The sequence below is a fragment of the Marmota monax genome, unplaced genomic scaffold, assembly GCF_021218885.2.
Source record: "Marmota monax isolate L192 unplaced genomic scaffold, Marmota_monax_Labrador192_F-V1.1 WCK01_AAM20220418_F8-fsc00080, whole genome shotgun sequence".
NCBI classification, from domain to species: domain Eukaryota; kingdom Metazoa; phylum Chordata; class Mammalia; order Rodentia; family Sciuridae; genus Marmota; species Marmota monax.
This window is the reverse complement of record NW_026694750.1, coordinates 5156536-5175284: the sequence shown is the minus strand read 5'-3', so window position 1 is coordinate 5175284 and position 18749 is coordinate 5156536. Positions and strand designations below refer to the sequence as shown.

Genomic DNA, 18749 nt, shown 5'->3' with positions numbered 1-18749 from the left:
TGAGGAAAGCCCCCCACAGTCAGTCTGCACCATCCCCTGACCGGGTAGGGCAGGGCACGTTGTAGGCATTCACAGGTCAGAGCAGAGCCATGGAGTCAGCCAGGCCTGGGTTCAAATCCCAGCCTGCAGCTGAGTCCCCGACTCTTAGTGTGGTCATCTGCAGCATAAGGTGGCTGCAGTACCCCTTCCCAGGGCTGCTGGTAGCTGCTTGCTGTCCCTTCCTCCCTGCCCTGAGACAGGGGCTCCCAGACTGATGGGGCAGGTCTGCCTCTCTTCTGGAGGGGTCACCATGAGCAGGAGGGTGGGGACACGACAGGGCGTGCCCTCTCCTGCCCCTCCTCCTCCCCCGCTGCTGCACGGCCAGGAGGGTCGGTGGTGCCTGGGGCCCTCCCGCCTGGATCAGGGGGCTGGAACCAGAGGCCACACCCTGGCACCTCACGGGCCCTGGTTTGCTAGGCGCCTCCGCTGTGCAGAGGCAGCCCCGCGGGGCCCTGGCATGGGCCACACCAACTTCCTGTTGGGCCTGTGGTCCCGGGCGGTTTGCTGTGCAGCAGAGCAGTGACTTCACCTTCCGCCACAGACACACGGAACATGGTCCCGACTGGCATTCCGGTTCAGGAGCAGGTACCAGGGTGCTTTGGGGATTGTGCCTCCCAGGACGGGTTTGTGTCTGCTCCCTGGCAAGGCTTGGGTGCCCCCGCGTGTCCGAGACCCGTGCCCATCCCCCATAGGATGGACACAGCCCGAGGGAAGCTGCTCCTGCAGACGCCCTGCCCTACCCAGGCCTCTTGTGGCCCTGTGTGGCTTCCTGTCCAACCTACTAGGACTGCAGCAGACACACACACACACACACACACACACACCAAGCCACTGCTCAGGGGCCAGGCACAGTGGCACTGCGCCGCAGAGGTGTCTGCCTGTGACAGTTCTCCATGGATCTGCTTTCAACCCTGGGCCAAGAGGGAGAGACACAGGGTGATCAAGACCCCTGCAGGGCCGCCCCTGTCCCTCCATGGGAGAGAGGGTGGCAGGCGGATGGCAAAGAGCTGCTGAGCAGTCCCCGGTGGCTCCCGGAGTGGCCTGCCCATCTGTCCGTTCCCAGGAAGCCCTGGCCAGGGTCCTCCAGTCTCTGAATGGAGAGAGCAAGGGCCTCTCTTGACAGCAAACATTTCCCGTCCCGGGTCTCCCCTCTGCCCCTGGGGCTGAACTCGGGGCAGGGGTAGAGGGTGGAGGGCCCCCCAGACCTCCTCCACTGCAGCTCCACCCTGAAGGACAGATAGCCTGCAGCGCCCGGCGCCACAGTGTGTCGGCCCCGCCATCGCTCTGCGAGGACAGGGCCAGGATCTCCTGGTGGACATGGCTTCCTCCCTCCCTGCCGTGCTCTCTCCCTCACTTCCCCCCAGCAGGATGTGGGTGTGGGGTGTGGGTGTGGTGGGGGAAGCAGGGAGCAGGCTGCTCGTCGGCTGTCCACGTGGGGAGGCACAGTGCCACGTGTGCATTGAGCAATGACAGAAGCGGGGACCGTGTGGCCTGAGCATGTGGTCATGGGGGTCCCAGAGCCGGGGAGCACCTGCTACCTCCAGCCCAGAGGGGGCTGTGGGCAAGAACCCCGCAGCTCACCCCAAGTTGCCACAGTACACAGACTGCTGCACAGTGCTGGGGTCCCTCTGCCAGGTGCCGGGTGACCCCAGCACGGCACCACACTATGCCACCTGTGGTGGCCAGGGGCCAGGAGCCCTGCACTTGGATGCCCAGGGACCCAGCTCCTCAGACGTTGTCCTGGACCTTCTCTGAGTTCCGAGAACAATCCTGGGAGGACAAACATGGGGGCCGGAAGCTGCCGAGCCGTTAGTCCCTTCCTCCAGGACAGGATGCTGAGCCAGCTGGGGTCTGAGCCCCCGTTCCCTCTCAGGGAGGAAGGAGGGGGCTCCTAAGCCTGGGGCCTTGGCCCCTGGACCCAGCCAATAAGCCCAGGCCAAGAGCAGCAGGGCTCCCGCTCCAGCAGGCAGGTGTGCGAGTCAGGTGCGGGTCTGGGGGGCTTTTGTTGTGTAGGGAAGGCATGTGAACATTGTGCTGGGAAAGCTGGCGGCAATTAATGTGGCATTAATTAGATGTGAATGTGAACTGTCCTTGCAACAGGCTGGACGTGGGGCTAGACCTGGGTTCTGTGCGGGGTCGCTGTGGAGGTTGTAATAGGAATTGTAATTGGATGTTGCTTTGAAAAGGTTAGGTTGAGGATTTTAGTTTATGATCTTTCTAAACATTTTTTATGAGGCACCGATGAGATGTGTTATCAAATGCTCCCTCCAGTGGTCTTGATGTTGAGCTCTGTGGTTGGTCCAGATGCTTCTTCCGTTGCCTGAATCATGTGACATCCATGCTGTTTAGTGTCAGATTAGCAGGCCCCAGGCTCAGGCCTCAGGAGTTTTGAGGGTTTTCCGGGACAAAAACAGGGGGCCTGGACGTGACCTAGGGCCCTGGTTACCTCTCCACTCTTCTTCTTCCCCACCCTCCAGCCTGCATCGGGCAAGCTCTGGGAGGTGCAGATGGGAACTGGGCTGTGCTGACCTCCAGCTCCTCCAGGCACCCTTCTAGCAACTCTCTGCTCGTTGCCCATGAGCAGAACTGACCCAATGCACCCAGCTTCAGCAAGAGCCCAGCTCATGGGCGGAGTGGGCTCCCGTCAGAGGGGCCCCTGACCTCCCCAGGGAGGAAGGGTGTGTCGCACAAGCACCATTCCGTGACTTGTGGTTTCCAGCGGTTACACCTCTTCCTGTCCCTCCATGAGGCCTGCTGTCAGCACCGTGGTTCTTCCAGCCTTGGCCATGCGACTGTCACAGCAGACACTTCAGGGGCCTGGCAGGGTGGTTTCCCAGCATTGAGAGGCACCATGTTCATTGAGGACCTCAGCTCCACCAGCACAAGCGGGAGTCCCCACCCCGAGCCCTGAGGCTTCCAAGAGCCAGCTGGAGGCCTGCCCAGAAGTTAGGAGCCTCTTCCTCCTGGTCCCTCGGTCCTCATCACTAAGTGTCACCTGGCACTGGGGCTTCTCTGGCTCCGGGACACACATCAGCGAACAGAGACAAGGCTCCCTGCCTGGCAGAGCAGACGCCCCAGTGCTCACAGGAAAGGTGAAGACAGGGGTCAACGTGGGGAACTGTCCATCACTGATGCTGCAGAAGCCACCCTTCAAGATGGCCTCCTGGTGCCCGCCTCCCAGGGACCCCTCCCTCTTGTTCCTAGGGCTGGCCTGTTTTCAGCCATGGGTCCTTGCCACATGGCAATCGATAGTGCATACAAGTCCTCTGTGGCCTAGGGATTGGCTTGTGGTGATTTTGAGCTTCCAGGACAATTCAGAATTGGGATGCAGCTACAGAGAGCCCAAAACCCAGAGGGGCCACTGTGACACCAGAGCAGGGTGGTCATTCCTGTGTGTGGCCTGTCACGTTTACAAAAGATTAGCCTTTTTCTGGGAAAGCGGAAGGGAGAGCAAGTTTTCTGACAGGAAGCCGAGAGCAGGGAGAGCAGATATCAGAGCGAATACAAGGACCCAAAGAGAGAGCTTCTGGAGAGCGAGACAGCGCTGTGAGACACCTGTGCCTTCTGAGAGGCACACGGTCCAGGAAGGAGGCGCACCCAGGCCTGGGCCAGAGCCCCCGTCCAGCTCCTGTGGCCCCTGCTGCGCGCTCTCCCCACCCGTCAGCACACGGAGCCCTTTTCCTGCGTGAAGAATCTGCACTGGGGGGTGGAGACATTTGCCAGTCCCCACACCAGCGGGTGGCAGAGTCAGGACTCAAGCCCAGGGCCAGCAACAAAGCCAGGTCCGACCCCCTGGCAGCCCTGTCTCCTTCTGCAGCACCTGGAGTGGTCCTCTGGGTCACCCAAAGAGAATGGGACCCTGTCACCAGCCCTAGAAGAGGACAGAAATGTGTGATACCTCAGGCAGGGTTTTAGAAAGAGTCTCTCTCCAGTGCTCAGAGGGCTGACCCTGGATCAAGAGCCCGTGCTAAAGGAGGGTGCCAGCCAGCCTCATTCTCTCGTTCTCCAGAGTTTACCACAGCGAGGCAGACACGTGGCCTTCTCTGGTACCCAGAGGCAGCTCCTGCTTTCCATGGCCAGTTTCATGTCAGCAGATGAGCCAGCAGCACTGGCTCCCTGGAGTGCCAGGGGAAGCTCTGGGACTTGTTCCAAGTGATCCCTTCACAGGGAGCATTTGTCCACCACACCTTTGGGGGCGAGAGGGGGCTGGCTCTGTGTCACAGGGGACCCAGTCAGGCAGCATGTGTGTCCCATGATGATGTCAGGGAGTCAAGAACTAGTCTCCAACAAGGGCGAACTGGTGAGCTGTCACAGGGCCACAGCAGGCAGGGCCTGGAGTGTACTCTACCAACTGTATGTGTGTCACACAGCAAAGAGCCTGGGTCCCAGGAGAAGGGAGGCGTTGGGTCAATGACCCGACCTTATACCTTCCTCCTATGCAGCTCAGCCAGCCAGGACATCAGGGTGTCCGAGGACATCAAATGCCAGGACAGCCAGGACGTCAGAGCAGCTTAGCCACCATCCAGGCCAAACCAGAAGGGGCTGGCATTATCCTGAATCTCTGCCTTGATTCCTGGGCCCAGCCTGACCTTCCCTGTGGTTTCCTGGCTTGCACAGATCCCATCTCCAATGCTGAGGGGAAGGCATCAGAGAGGGGGCCTCTCACAGCTCCTGCTCTAACACCTGGGGCATTTGTCCCCAGAAATGCAGTCATTAGTCCACCAGAGAAACTGGGGTCCTATAGGCTAGGCCCCTGTTCTGTGGGTGAGGAAACTGAGGCTCAGAGAGAGTGAGAGAGCCCACACATCCCCGTCAGGCTCCTTCTGGGTCTCCTGTGACCCTGGGTCTTTCGCGCTGTCCTGTCCAGTCTGCTGCCCTCCCTCCTTGAGTATGTAAGGTTCTTGTCCTTACCTAAGATCATGTGGCAGGTCCATTCCCAGAACACTGCTCACCCCAATCTCACAGCCAATCGCAGCTGGCCCCAGGGGCTCTCAGTCAGGCCCTGGAGTCTGAATGGTGAGGTCTTCCTGGAGCTGGGCTTTGACAACAGTTGGAGGCCTCCAGGAATCCATCTTGGTGTTTTCTTTCCATTTGAACTAGACTTCCTCTCCTCCCACTAACTCTGCACTCGGGGCCCAAACGACAACGCATTTGGCCTTTCAAGAAAAGCAGCAGTTGAGGAAATAGGACCCAGACATTCGCACACCTAAGAGAACCCTCCTTGATTCCTGGGTAATGACAAAGAAGGGCGCGAGCTGTGTCCTGGTGAATGCCCCCTGACAAGTGATCAGACCTGGCCTCGCCCACGAGAGCAAACTCGTGTGCACGCCTCCTGCTTGGATGCATGAGACACCACCTTGCTAAAAAGGGTTGCTAAATCTAATCCTCAAGCAGCAATGAGACAGATCAGAACTGAGGGGCAGAACCTTTCAAAAAGTCTCAGTGTCACGGGAAATATGAATGAAGAGGTGGTAAAGTGGGAAGGGTGCTTCTTGTGGGTCAGAGGGGCTGGAGAAGCAGCAGGGCCAGGTGGGATTCCTGATGGATCCTGCATTTTTTTTAAGTCTAAAACAAGATGGAATAATTGGGAAATTGGAATAGAACTCATCTATTGGGTGATAGTGAATTAGTTATCTTAAGTATGATGATGATGATGTGGTTGGGAAGACAAAGTACTCAGAAGATGTGTGCTGAGGTCACAGATGAAGTTCTGGATATGGCCGCTTATTTTCAAATGGTTGAGAAAGTGTGTGTGGGTGTGTGGGTGGGTGTGGGTGTGTGGGTGGATGTGGGTGTGTGGGTATGTGGGTGGGTGTGTGGGAATGTGGGTGGGTGTGCACACGTGGACCTGGAGGGTGGGGAAAGCAGAGGGAAGAGAGAGAGTGCATGCAGGTAGAAAAATGTAAACCTTTGGTGCTTAGGGTGAAGAGTATGCGGGTGTTTATTGCTATTCTGGTTGTTTTCAACTTTTCTGAAGTTTGAAAGTTCCCAAAATAAGATGGAGAGGGGCTTGGGTTGTGGCTGAATGGTAGAGCACTGGCCCAGCACATGTGAGGCATTGGGTTCAATCCTCAGCATCGCATAAAAATGAAATAAATGGTCTTGTGTCTACCTACAACTAAAACAAATTAAAAAAAAATAAGATGGAGAGAAGGAAGAAATGCCTTAGCTGGAGCCCCCTGGCCGTCCTCCCTCACCTGCTGTCCCTGCCAGTGGACCATGCACAGGGCAAGAGCAGGCATTGGTTTAACATCTTTCTTCCTGGGCTCAAAGCATTTTCACATGCTGCTTCTCTTTGATTCTGTGCAAAAAGTTTGAGCAGACCTTTGTAAAGCTCCGAGCTTTGGTTCCTCCGAATGTAAACCAGGGAGAGCTGCTCAAGGTCACACCGAGACCAAGTAGAACCGTAGGAGATGGGCGAAGCCCAGACTTTTACCTCCAACCTAGATCCCAAACCCAGCTCCCCTCCTGTCACTCCTGGGCTGGTGGGTTGGGAGACAGTTTCTAAAGCCTGTCCTCCTGAGCCCTAAGGGTGAGGGACCCAGGGACACCCAGCTTAGCTCTGCATGCCTCCCTCTGGTGCGGGAGCCACTGTGCCAAGCTGGTGTTCTCAGCCTCCCCACTAGGATGTCAGCTTCATGGGGATTGGCTACTTGGTGGGTGCAGTCGTTCCTGATTGGAGGGTGGCAGCTGCTGAGCCAGGAGGTGGGCTCTGGGCAGATTGGCTCCATCCATGCATCCTGCATCCTGAATGCAAAGCAGAAGCTGTGGGAATCTCATCAGCCCCTCCCTTCCCCTGTGAAGTGGCAGAGGGGGTGGGCTGTGCTATGCCCCAACGCCGAATGGACAAGACAGGCAGTTCCTCATGAAGTAGTCTTCAGAGTGAGTCCAGCAACCCCCTGTGGCTGTGGACCAGGGGCCTGGCTGCTGGCTCAGAGGGAGTCTGACCTCAGGGTCAGCACTTCTGGGAGTCCAGGCAAGGGGTTGGGGTGGGACAGGTGTCTTCCGGGAGAACTTGCTAAGTGGCAGCGATTATCCCTCCACCTGCGGCTGCGCTGAGCAGCCCCACTGGACAGAGCTGGCAATGAACTCTCCCGAGGAAGCTGCCCTGATCCCCAGGCATGTGGAGCATCCCCACACTGGAGCAAGGGTGCCGCCTGCAGGAACACAGACCGCCCAGCCCGAGATCCTCTTCTGCACGCTGTCCATGGGCCTTCAGCAGGCTGAGCCATGGTCATTCACTCATTCATCCAGCAAACTCCTCTTGAGTGTCTACCATGGAAACACCACAGACAAAACCCCTGCCTTGCCCCTTCCGGCACCTGGGTGGGGAGAGAGATCGTCCACAGGACAAGTGAGTGAGCCGTAAGGAATAGAGCAGGTGATAATCTTGAGGGAGAAAAATAACCCAAGAAGACAGGGCTGGCCATGTAAGACACCGGGTCCATGGGGACCTCCTTGGAAAGGTGACCCTGGTTTACAGAGGCAAAGGCTGGGGCCATGGTAGGTCTCAGGGGTCAGAGGCCAAGTCAGGTGGGAGGAAGAGGAGTGGGGGATGCCTGAGGAGGGACACTGGGCTGGAGGATCCCCAGGGAGTGTGGCTGAGCAGAAGGAGCGAGCGAGGCCACAGCTCCAAGGGGTGGAGCTGGAGGGCTCTGGGGAGGGGCTGCCCCGGAGGCCAGGGCTGAGATTTGGGGTTTACTTTGGATAGAATGAAAGCCATCAGAAGTTGTGCACAAAGTGACACCCTGATCCGAAAGGGTCAGTCTTGCTCCTGTGGCACAGAGGAGACCAGGCAGGAAGCTGTGAGGCCTGAGCTGGGGAGGAGGGACATGCGGGGAGAAGCACGGGGCTTGGTCAGGGGTGGATGAGGCAGGTGTGTAAGGGGAAGCGGGAGTCTGGGTGAGTCGAGGAACTGACTCCCAGGAGGACGGTGCTCTGACTCAGTTGTTCTCTGGTCATGGGAAGAGCAGGCAGCAGGTAGGGCCCATCAGGAGCTGAATCCCCACGGAGGATGCTCAGGCAGCTGAATAAACAACCCTGGGTGCAGGGGTTGATGGGGTGGAGACAGACGTGGGGTCTGCAGTGCAGAAAGGGAGTTCAGAAAAGCAAACAGATTCACCGCCAGATCCTGGGCAGTCACCAAAGTCCAGGTCAGAGAGATGAACAGGAAGCAGCTTGTGGACAGAAGGAGTGGACGAAGAGCACAGAGAAGCCCCAGAGGGTGTAGGGTCCTGCCGCAGAGGAGGGAGAGCCGAGGACTGCTTGGTCTGCCGGAGCCAGAGGGAGGAGAGGAATTGCAGACCAGTGAAGATGTGCTTTGGAGGAAATCCCCTGTGAATAGACGGAGAAGACAGTGGTCCGAGAGACCGCTTTTCAGATGGGAGGAATTCATCACGTGCAGATGGCCGCACTCTGTGAGAAGGAAGACCCTGCTCAGTGACGCCCTCGATTGGGCTGGCTGGGTGGATCAATGGTGGTCCCCTTGGGTGGGGGAGACAGCAGCCCAGCACAGGGTCCCCACAGGGTGGCATCTCTAAAGGCTGGAGGGTGAGTGTTGTGGACTCTGCTGTGACAGTCCCTGCTGCAGCTGCTCAGCCCTGCTCAGAACACTACAGTCGCTCAACAAATGGGCACAGAGACGTGCCAATAAAACTATCTGCCAAAGTAGGCAGCAGGCTGGACTTGACCCCCAGGCACCGGGTGTAGGGCCTCGTCTCCAGGCCAGTGGCCCTCAAGCATGGTCTCTGGGTAGCAGCATCTCTGCTGCCTGGGAACTCAGCGGAAATTCCAAATTCCTGGTCCCACCCACATCCGTGGAATCAGCACCAGTTCAAATGCAGCTGGGTTTGTGATTCTGGAACTCTGGAAGTTAGCCAACCTTGAGTGCCACACTGGGCAGCCGGGAGAATGGAGTGTGGGGCAGGCCATGCACCTTGTTAAGGGCTCGGTATCCAGGCCTCCGTCCTGCCCCCTGTGCTCCCCTTTGGCTGTCTTCCACGGGGCCCCTGGGGACAGCTGCTGCGGCTGGCCCTTTGCAGCACCCTCTGCTCTGTGGCCATGGTTTCCTGGCCATGACCCTCAGCCACTGGGTGTGCTTCAGGGCCTGGGATGCCGTTGCTCACCTGGCAGCCCCCAGCCCCTGCACCCAGCGGGGCTGGGCAGCATTTTGTGCATTAAGGGACTCTGACTTAAAGCTCAGCATCATCAGGAGTTTAGCGACAGCTTTTAAATGACCGCAGTGAGATAATGTGATTTCACGCTTCTGAGTCATCTAAGGGAGTGAGGTGTGTGAGCCACTAATGGGCTCAGAGGAGAGACTGCCCTTGAGGCCCTGTGCCCCCCCCACCCCCCGTCCACAGGAACTCAATACCCCAAGGCCAGGGGAGCAGCCACTGTCCAAGGACGAAGTTCTAGCCAGCCTGGGCCCAAGGAGCAGCACCTCAGCAGGCTTGGGCACTGCGTCACATCCTGCTCATGAGCCAGTGAACAGCTTTCTGCATAGACCTGGGCAGATGGGCAGATGGCTGGTGCCTCTGAGTGCTGGTGGCCCTGGAGGACCCTCAGACTAAAAGGGAGAGGTGACGGGGAGGCCTCTGGTGTCCACTGGCCAGGCGGTGTGAAAGTGCACATAGAGGGGCCGGGGAGAGGTTTGCCCAGGATCCTGTGTGGCACCTCTGTGGGGGCTGGTATCAGCCAAGCATCCTCGGCTCTGATCTTAAAGATTTAAGTGCATTTTTTATTTCATTTCATCATTGAATTCCAAATGAGGTACCTTAAAAACAATCTCAGGGAACCATCACCAACCCCATCACTTTTCCTGTGGTGCGTCTTCCTTGTGTCGCCGTGTTTCCAGCAGGAGCATACGCTTGGGCTCACGCCCCTCACTCAGAGCAGACCTCAATTACGAGTGGGACCTAAACCCGAGCTGTGTTGACCAGTGGGTGGAGAATATTCCAAGGAGGACACCTCCTGGGGACAGGAGGTCTCTGCTCTGAGAAAGGAAGATGAGGGCTGGGGATGTAGCTCAAGCGGCAATGCGCTCGCCTGACATTCGCGGGGCGCTGGGTTCGATCCTCAGCATCACAAAAAAATAAAATAAAGATGTTGTGTCCACCGAAAAATAAACTTTAAAAAAATTCTCTCTCTCTCTCTTTCTCTTTAAAAAAAAAAAAGGAAGATGGACAAAGTCCCCCGTGGGCTGCGTGGCACTGCCAATTTCAGGGGTCTATTGGAGTGGACAGGGCTGTGTGCTGATCCCTTTGCCCATGGGAAAGGGACCACATGAATTTGGGTTAGGGACCTTCACCCTTTCAGAAGGCAGGGTCTATGGTAGACACAGGGACGAAGTAGTGAGAGAGACTTCCCCTGTCCAGAGAGGGCCAGAGCACCAGGGAGCTGGAAGGGGACCCTAGGGCATGACAGCCAACTGCCAGTGCAAAGGCCCCGGGGGGCCTGGGCGTGGCCTTTGGGGAAGGCCCAATCATTGCCTGCCTTCCAGCGCGCTGTAACAAATGACCTCACGCTGGACAGTCATGGGCAGGCTCAGCTGGGGAAGGATTCCCTGATTTGTGGGCTGTTGGGCTGAGGCCTCGGCTCCTCTAGCTGCAGACCAGAGGTCACCCTCAGTTCCTGCCACAGGGGCCTCTCCCACATGGCTGCTTGCTCATCAGAGCCATCGAGGGAGAGTCAGCTAGCAAGGTAGAAGTCACAGTCTGTGCTGCCCAATCACAGAAGTGACAGCCCCATATAGTTGTAGCCCCCATGTGCTGGTGAGAAGCAAGTCACCAGACCCAGCCACCCTCAGGGGCTAGGGGGCTGTAGAGAGAGGGAGTCCCAGGCCCAGCTCGCTGGGGGCCTCTGACAGTCTTCTTACAAGCTCGGGGCAGCACCGGAGGCTGTCATGGACAGGAGGCAGGACCAAGGGAACCCCTGGGGTGACTCCGGGTGGCAGCAGTGCCCTTCCTGGGAGATGGGACTGGCTGAGAAGCACAGACCCTCCAGTTCCTGCAGGGTGGCAGAACTTGTCATCTCAGAGAAGCCGGGCCCCTGGGACAGGTCAGGGGGCAATGGTGGAGTGGAGTCTCAGAGTCCTGGCCCCTTGTCATCAGCCCACACGAATGCACGGGGAGCACAGACAGCCTCTGGGCCTCTGGGATCATAGGAGCTCCTGGCCAAAGGTGGCTGATCTTTTGTCACCACCCCTCCCCACTCTGCTTTTCTTCCAGAACTTTCCCTCCGTGAAAAAGCAAGCAGGTGTGGACCACTGAGGCCAGCTCCATGTATCCAGAATCGACCACGGTCTCCCCGGCTCGGCACTCCCTGCGGCAGACAGGCTCCCCCGGGATGGTCTACAGGTGACTCCCACCCCACCCCTCCCTGCAGGGGTCCCCGAGGCCAAGGCCTTCCCTGGGGGGGGCGGCAGGACTGAGCAGGCCCACAGGGCTGAGAGGCACCCGCGCTGCTCATTCTCCAAGGAAAGAAGGCAGGCTCTTGAAAACCAAAATGGGAAAGAAAAAGCAAAGGTTTTGCAGGTGGCGCCGAGCCGGGACAGATTCCTTCCTGGTCCCCAACTTCCAAAGTGCTCCCCTGGAGGATAACAGAGGCCTGGCGGTGAGCCGAGGCCCTTCCGGGCTCCCATTTCTCACAAGTCACGGCTCATGCGTCCTCCGTGGTCCCACACGTCCCCCTGCGCTCACAACCTCACAAGCCTTTGGGGAGCCACGTTCGCCTGTTTACCAACCCTGGAGAGACTGGGCAGCCAGATGCTCCCAGGGCAACTTGGCCTCCTCCACGGAGGCCACTTCCAAACCCCGCCCCGGGTGTGATCTGCGCAACAGGCAGCCCTGAACAGCAGGGGGCGCTGGGCGAGAGCTGCCGACTCGGGTGGGGGCAGGGAGCCCCAGGGCAAGTGATGCCTGTCCAGAAAGGACTCGGTGGCCATAGGCAGCAGCTGACCTCTTGACTGGAGAGTTTCTAATATTCTTTTAAAGCACACTGAAATCCAGACAGACCCTCTCCCAGAGACTTACCAGGGGAAATAAGGGCAGGTGCAGGCCCCTTGCATGTCCAGACAGATGGGGCTCAGGCCCTGCCTCTGTGGCCACTGGGTGGCGCTGCTGCAGAGCATTTGGTACCCAGGCGCATCCGGAGCAGGCGGAGGGGGCGGGCCAGGCCTGCGGGTGTTGGTGATGCATTCTGTGCTGGCCCTTGTCTGTGGTTGATGCCAACTCTGGACTATCTTCTCTCCTCTCTCTCTTTTTTTTTTCTCTTTTCTCCATTGCCATCCGAAGTACTAGGTATGGGAGCCCCAAAAGACAGCTCCAGTTTTACAGGTAATGAGTTCTTCGTTTTCTCTTGAATACAGCGAGCTGAAGGCTGGGGAGTGGGTGGGAGGACTGTGCCCACACACAGGTGACACCAGGGCTCTGCCTCTCTCAGTGCCCACCCACAGAGCATATGTAATGCCTGACACAAAATGTGCGGTCGCCTTAGTTGTGCGTGTGAGTCTCCTAGAGGTTGGCTGTTGGTTTGACCAAATGGTCTTCTGGGCTGCGTCGCTCTCAGCAGCCCTCCTGTTAGCCCTGCACTCACCAGCAGCAGATGGACGCCTTGCCACAATCATGGTCTTGCGCTTCTGTCACCAGGCCACAGGCTCCCTGGAGAGCGCATGCCCATTGTTCTCCCTTCTGCCTGAGGATCTGGGCTGACACCTAAAGAGCTCTTGGGTCCATTGAGACGGATGCCTTCTTGGGGTGTGCGGTGCCAATGTGGCTTGGATCATGTCAGGATGGACAATGTCATTCTCCTGTTGTGCTTCCCCATTGGCAAATTAGAAACCAGATGTTTGCCTGACAAGAAACTGTGCCCAGAGGGATGTGGCATCAAGAGGTCCAGGCATGTGGCCCAGCAGGGTCCTGTCTGTCCCTCCCTCTGGTCTGCCTCCCTCACCAGTAAGCGGGGCACACACCAAAAAGATTCATACTACTTCCTGGAGGGTTTCCAAGTTTAGGAAGCAAGATCTCGGGGTTGTGCTGAAGCCGGGGGTCAGCGGGGTCTGCCAGCCTCGGCACCATGGGGTCTTGGTGACAGTTCCCTGTGTTGCCACTTCCCTGTGTTGCAGACCTGGGAAGTCTCTCTGTCCAAAACCAGCTCCAAGTGTTGTGCACACCCACTTGGAGCTGAGGAGTGTGTCTTGATGGTGCACAGAATCTGGGGCTGTGGGTGCCAGGGTCTGTGCTGGGTTTCCATACGACTTTCCTCTCTACCCAGTGGCCTCAGCGCCTCTGAACATGACCGTGGACCTGGGCACACAGTGCTGCTATGAGGTATCATTCCTTACAGGGAGCTCCAAAGAGATGGCTGACTCTTTGAATCTACTGAAATTTTGGTTAAATAAGATTTTTGCCTGAATTTGGGCTTGTAAATGCTTTTTTTTTTTTTTGATAAATGCTTATATCGTCACGTACGTCTGTATTGCTTAATACCTTAATGAATGTATGGGGTTGGTCCCAGAAACATTCGACCAATGAAGCCACATTCACACCTGACCTGCACCCTCAGGGAGCTCTCTCAGCCCGGAAGCGGCAGGAGACCCAGCAACAGGCAGAAAAATCCCAGCTGCACACTGGCCAGCCCAGAGAGCTCTCCATGATGGGGCCACAGAGCACAGAGACTGTCCGTATAACGGAATCTTGTGCACCACTAACTGGTCCTCAGAACAAGGGTCACAGGACGTGTCTGGTCATCCAGCCCCGGGAGCACCCTCATCCTCTGGAGGCCTTCCCTCCCTGAGGGAAAGCTGTGAAGACCTCCTCACAGCCTCTCAGTCCACATTCCATGCCCACAGGTCCTGGCCACCCTGTTCTTTGGGTCTCTGATGCTGCTCTTCACGTGCACCCTCAGGTGCGGCCTCCGATGATGACCTCAAAGGGGAGGTGGTCTTTGTTTAACAGGCTAGATGCCACTCCAAGTAGGGCACCCCTTACACGGCACTAAGCATGACTTTCGGGGAGCTACTTAAGACTGGCCCTCTGATGAGCAAAGGTGTTCAAGGCAGGTGCCCACCCTTGAGCAGCGCCCAGACTGGTAAGGGTTTAGTAAGACCCTGTATCAGTCAGCACTCACAGACTGTTCCATAACAAACGTCCCCAAAACAGTACCTGGCAGTAGTTTTCATTTCTTTCTTGCTTGTATATCTGTCCAATTAGACTTTTTAATTTTTAATTTTATTTATTTTCAGTATTGGGATGAAACCCAGGATGCTCTACTACTGAATTACATGCCCCAGCCCTTGTTATTTTTTGATGGTTTGTTTGTTTTAGTTTTGAGACAGGATCTCACTAAATGGTCCAGGGTGATCTCAAGCAAGCAATCCTCCTGCCTTGGCCTCCTGAGTTGGGATCACAGAGTGTGTTACCATGCCCAGCTCTGTTGCTGGTCTATCTGTGGGTTGACTAGCTGCTCTCGGCTAGGTGGGACTGGGTTTGTCTCCAAGGTGCAGGTGGACCCAGCGTCCTCTCCTCTTGTCCTTCTTAACCAGGCCTGGCCTTGGCCCAGTATCCCCACGGCGGAGGTGCCAGAGGAGAAGCAGAGTGTGCCCTGTCTCTCAGAGACGTGGAACAGAGCACCGGCATTTCTGCTCCTAGCAAGACTCGTGACCATGACCCCTCCCAGAGTCAAAGGGCAGGAAAATATCTTCCCCCACCTGTGGGAGGAACTAGGAGTCACATGGCAAAGGACACGGATACTGAGGGGCAAAGGAGTGGGGACAATGACCCAGTCTGCCCCAGAACTCTACCCCAGAACTCCAGCACTGTCCAGAAGGCCACAGAGCTGCGGAGTCCCCAGGAGGGTGACTGGTAGTGCCCCAGGGGCCACACCCTGGGCCTGGGGCCAGGATGCGTGCTGTCAAGAAGGGCTGCCCTGCCTGCCTGGAGGCCATGGCAGTGGCGTGTCCAAATGCCCGACCTCCAGGCCTACAGCCGCTGAGAGCGCTGGCAGCGTAGGACACATCACGTGTGGCTCAGCCTGCCAGGGGCATCTTCCGGTGCTGAGGGGAGGCCTTGCCACCCAGCCCTTTGCTGTGGGTGGTGGTCACAGGCCACAGGGACCTAGCTCCCCTGCTGCAAGCACACTTTTGAGTTCGGTAGTGAGCTGCATCGCTCTGAAATAACAAGTAGCACAGCCTGACCCCCACCCCCAGCGGCTCTGAGAGCCCTTGCCTCTGGCACACCAGTGGTGGAGGCAGCGAGGGGCCAAGGGAAGGGTCCAAGGGTCGGACCCCCACGTTGGGTTGCACCCCGACCCCATCTACCAGGAGCCGGCCGTGCCAGGCTACATCGCGGAAACTCACTTCCCGAGCTTTCAGGGGAAGCAGCGATCGTGAATAATTCAGCTGCTTCCACGGAGTCGAAAATGCCCTAATAGAACTAATGCACTCGCTGCCTCCAGCCGCCCCGTGGGACTGCCTCATTCACCGCTTGCTTCTGACGTTCGCAGTGACACTCCCTAATGAAAACGCCGCCGCTGCGCCAGATCCTTAGATCCCTAATAACTAGCCTGTGGCCCTTTTAACAAGCAGCCGCCCACGGAGGCAGGTGAGTCGGCCCTTCAGCCCCAGGAACGAACCTGCGGCCACCTGCTTGGGGGGATGCCACCCGGGGCAGGAACTGGGATAACGGGTGGTGTTTCAGGAAGCTTTGGGCTGATCTGCAATTAGACCCTCCACATTTTCTCAGAGCAGAGAATCTCAAGGAAGGGATGGCCCCGGGTAAACCCAGATGACCAGCGCTGGATGGAGGAGGGTGGCCAGGCTCCCTCCTGGCAGCGCCCGCCGCCCGGGTGTTCCCGCGCTTGAGCCTGCTTTGCCCGCCCTGCCCAGCGCCGCCTGGCCTTCCTGTCCACCGGAGGCACGGTGGGAGCTCCTGCCTCGCTGGGCTCACCGCGGACCAGTCAGCATTTTTGCACTTGGCTGTGAACGCTGTCTGGAGGTTTGGGGCCGTCTGAAGAGTCTGTTTAGGGAGCGCGTGCCTGAGGGACCTGGGGCTGCTTGTCTGGGCCTCTGTTTGCTGATGGTTCTTGAGCGAAAATGATTTTGCTTCTGTGCTGATGTGGTGCCGCGAATGCTGCCGCTTCCCTCCTTCCCCACTCTCCAGACCTGTGGCGGTGCCTCTGGTTTCCAGACAGATGTCATCATTGCACAGGGACACCCAGGCCTCCTCCTCCGCCTCACATCTTGCTGCGGTGGCTGTCCGTGAGCAGACCCCAGTTCAGACTCCAGGTGGAAGGAGGCTTGGCGGGAGGCAGCGGCTCTGGTGGCTTAACGAGGTTAACAGCGCCGTTTCATTTTTCCATGTCACGGTGTTGATTCGCGTGAATTCCCTGGAGCCCCCCAGCTGACAAGAATAGATTTGCAGAAGACAGGAAAGAACTTGTGATTAGCAGTGGCTATTGAGGAGGGGGCTAATTTTTCCGGACAGCAGGGTGAGGGGTAGCCTCAGAGCTTGGAGAACCTAACCCTGGAAAGCAGCTGGGGTGCTGTGGATCGGAGGTCCAGGGTCAAGGAACATTCGATCTCAGGAGGTGGGGGACCTGAGGTTGAAGCCCCTCTGTCCTCCCTGGCAACATCTCACCTGGGCCCTTTATACAGGGACCCTACTCTGCTAGAATCACCTCCAGAAAAAGCCCAGAGAAGAGCCCCCGCATGAGGGTCCAGGAGATGAACTCTGCCCTCCACATGCAGTCCCAGGCAGCGTGGTGACCACCAGCCCTGCCGTGCCATCTGCACACAGAGTCCTTCCTTCCCCAGGAAGACCCCCCAGCTGCTCCCCAGAGCTCCTCAAGGGCCCTCCCTGCATGGACCACCTCATGGGCACAGGCCTCTGCTCTCACCGCCCCCACCTCACACCAGGGGCCCCCTCGTCCACCCACTCCTCTGCCCACAAGTCCCTGCACCACATTTGTGGCAGGAGGCTCCAGGCTTCCCTGTGTCGCAGGGCCTGCACCCACAGGCCTGCTCCCAGGGCGGGGAGACTTGCTACAAGGGATGATCACAAGCAAGGAGTCCATGGCCCCACAGAGGGGTCCCCACGGGACCTGGCCGCGTGGCTGTCCAAGGCCGTGGCTGTCCAAGGCCGTGGCTGAGGCTCATTCTCTCCTGCCCTCTCTCCCTTCCTACCCACTCCACAATCCCCTGCACCATCTGCCCAGGGGCACGCATGCCTGTGACAGGGGCCTCATTAGCTTCTGGACACTTCCCAGCCACGGCTGGTGTCTGCCCGGGACTTGAGACTCATTGCAGCCTCTGGTTACCTGCCCCCTCCCAGAGAGACCCACCCACCTGCCAGCTGAATTGTAGCTCATCTCCCCTGCTGCCTGTTGTCACCAGAGGTGGGGGCCCCTTTCCATCAGGTGTGCCCTGCTGCGCCCCAGCTCCTGCCCAGCTGTCCAGCCTCTCATCACACAGCCCGAGGCAGACTGAAGAGGCCTGGGCTCCTCCCATGTCAGACATGGAGGCTGGAGATATCGAGGCGCCTGCCTGGGTGGCAGAGTGAGTGACAGCCGAGGCGGCCCCGGTCCTGGGCCTGGTAGCCCAGCCACGCTGTCAAGTAAGCCTGGGCCTACTTCCAGGACCCAGCCAGACCCGGGCTGCTTTTTGTGGTTAATGTCTTGAAAGCTAATGGCTATTGATCGGGGTTTGGCTGGGCTTGGCTGGGAAAGTGTGCGTCTGAGATGGCCCTGCTTTTCGGGAAGGGTTGGTCCCTGCAGCCTGCCCGTCTGGCTTCTCTCCGAACGGGGACTCAGGGAGGTGAGGAGTGGCCTCCATTTGCCCACACAGGGCTGGCAGCGAGCCACAAGGCCACCTCGGAAGCAGCTGCCTGGTGCCACCCTGCGTGTGCCATAGGGAGGGAGAAGCTGGCACAGGCAGGAAGAGGGGCCCGTGCTGCTGCCTGTGGGTTTCCAAGCCCCACTTCCTGGGACCAACCTCTCCCTGAGGCTGGGCCCCCTGCCTGCCTCCAGGCTGATTCTTCTGGAAGGGGGCTTTCATGCCAGAGGCGGCTCTGCCTGCTCTAGCATCAGGTCTGCAGGCCCCTCCCCCAAGGATACCAACCGTGAGCACAAGTCCTGGCATGGGAAACACGCCCCGACCTGAGGGGACAGCACAGTGCCACAGCTAGAGCCCGAATGGAGGCCAGGTTGGCCTTTCACAGCCCAGAGTTCCTACGTGCTCACTAAGGGCACTGCTGGGGACAGGACACTGCTGGGGGCAGCAGGAAAAGCAGACAGAAGAGTCCCTGTCTCCAGACCTGACCTTCAGGGGTGGGAATGAAACAGGCAGGAGTCTGTGCAGCAGCTCCCGACAGTGCGGGGTGTGACAGAGTCGGATATGCCAAGGGTCTGCTGGAGACGCAGGGCACACAGGGGGCCCAGCCAGGCAAGGGGCTGCCCCTGAGCAGCTGTACAGCAGCCCACCCTGGGGGAGGCACCACCCAGACCCATCCTGGGCAGTGGGGTCCAAGACCTGCTTAGATGCTGCTCCCCTCACTCCCTGCAGGGCCCCCCAACCCCTTGCCCATCCTTCTCTCCAGCTCCTCTCCAAGCCCCTTCCCTGCTCAGCTGCACATTCAATAAGCATTTCTGGCCACCTGTTCTGAGCCAGGACCATGGTGGGGGAGAAGAGCAGTCACGGCAGTGCCCACAAGTGAGTG

General features: G+C 58.3%; 1 protein-coding gene across 4 annotated transcripts in view; it reads left to right on the top strand.

Annotated features, from left to right (window-relative positions):
• Positions 1 to 18749, top strand: part of Kcnab2 (potassium voltage-gated channel subfamily A regulatory beta subunit 2) — an 87781-nt gene that overhangs the window by 24716 nt on the left and 44316 nt on the right. Inside the window, exons 1-3 of one of the 4 annotated variants that reach the window (XM_046424546.2) lie at positions 353 to 624; positions 11268 to 11396; positions 12339 to 12374. In XM_046424546.2, the coding sequence (XP_046280502.1) occupies positions 11320 to 11396; positions 12339 to 12374 (113 nt within the window). In that variant the 5' untranslated portion in view covers positions 353 to 624; positions 11268 to 11319. Of the gene's footprint in view, positions 1 to 352; positions 625 to 11267; positions 11397 to 12332; positions 12375 to 18749 lie in introns of those variants that run through there. The other 3 variants (XM_046424544.2, XM_046424545.2, XM_046424547.2) reach the window with 3 other exon arrangements.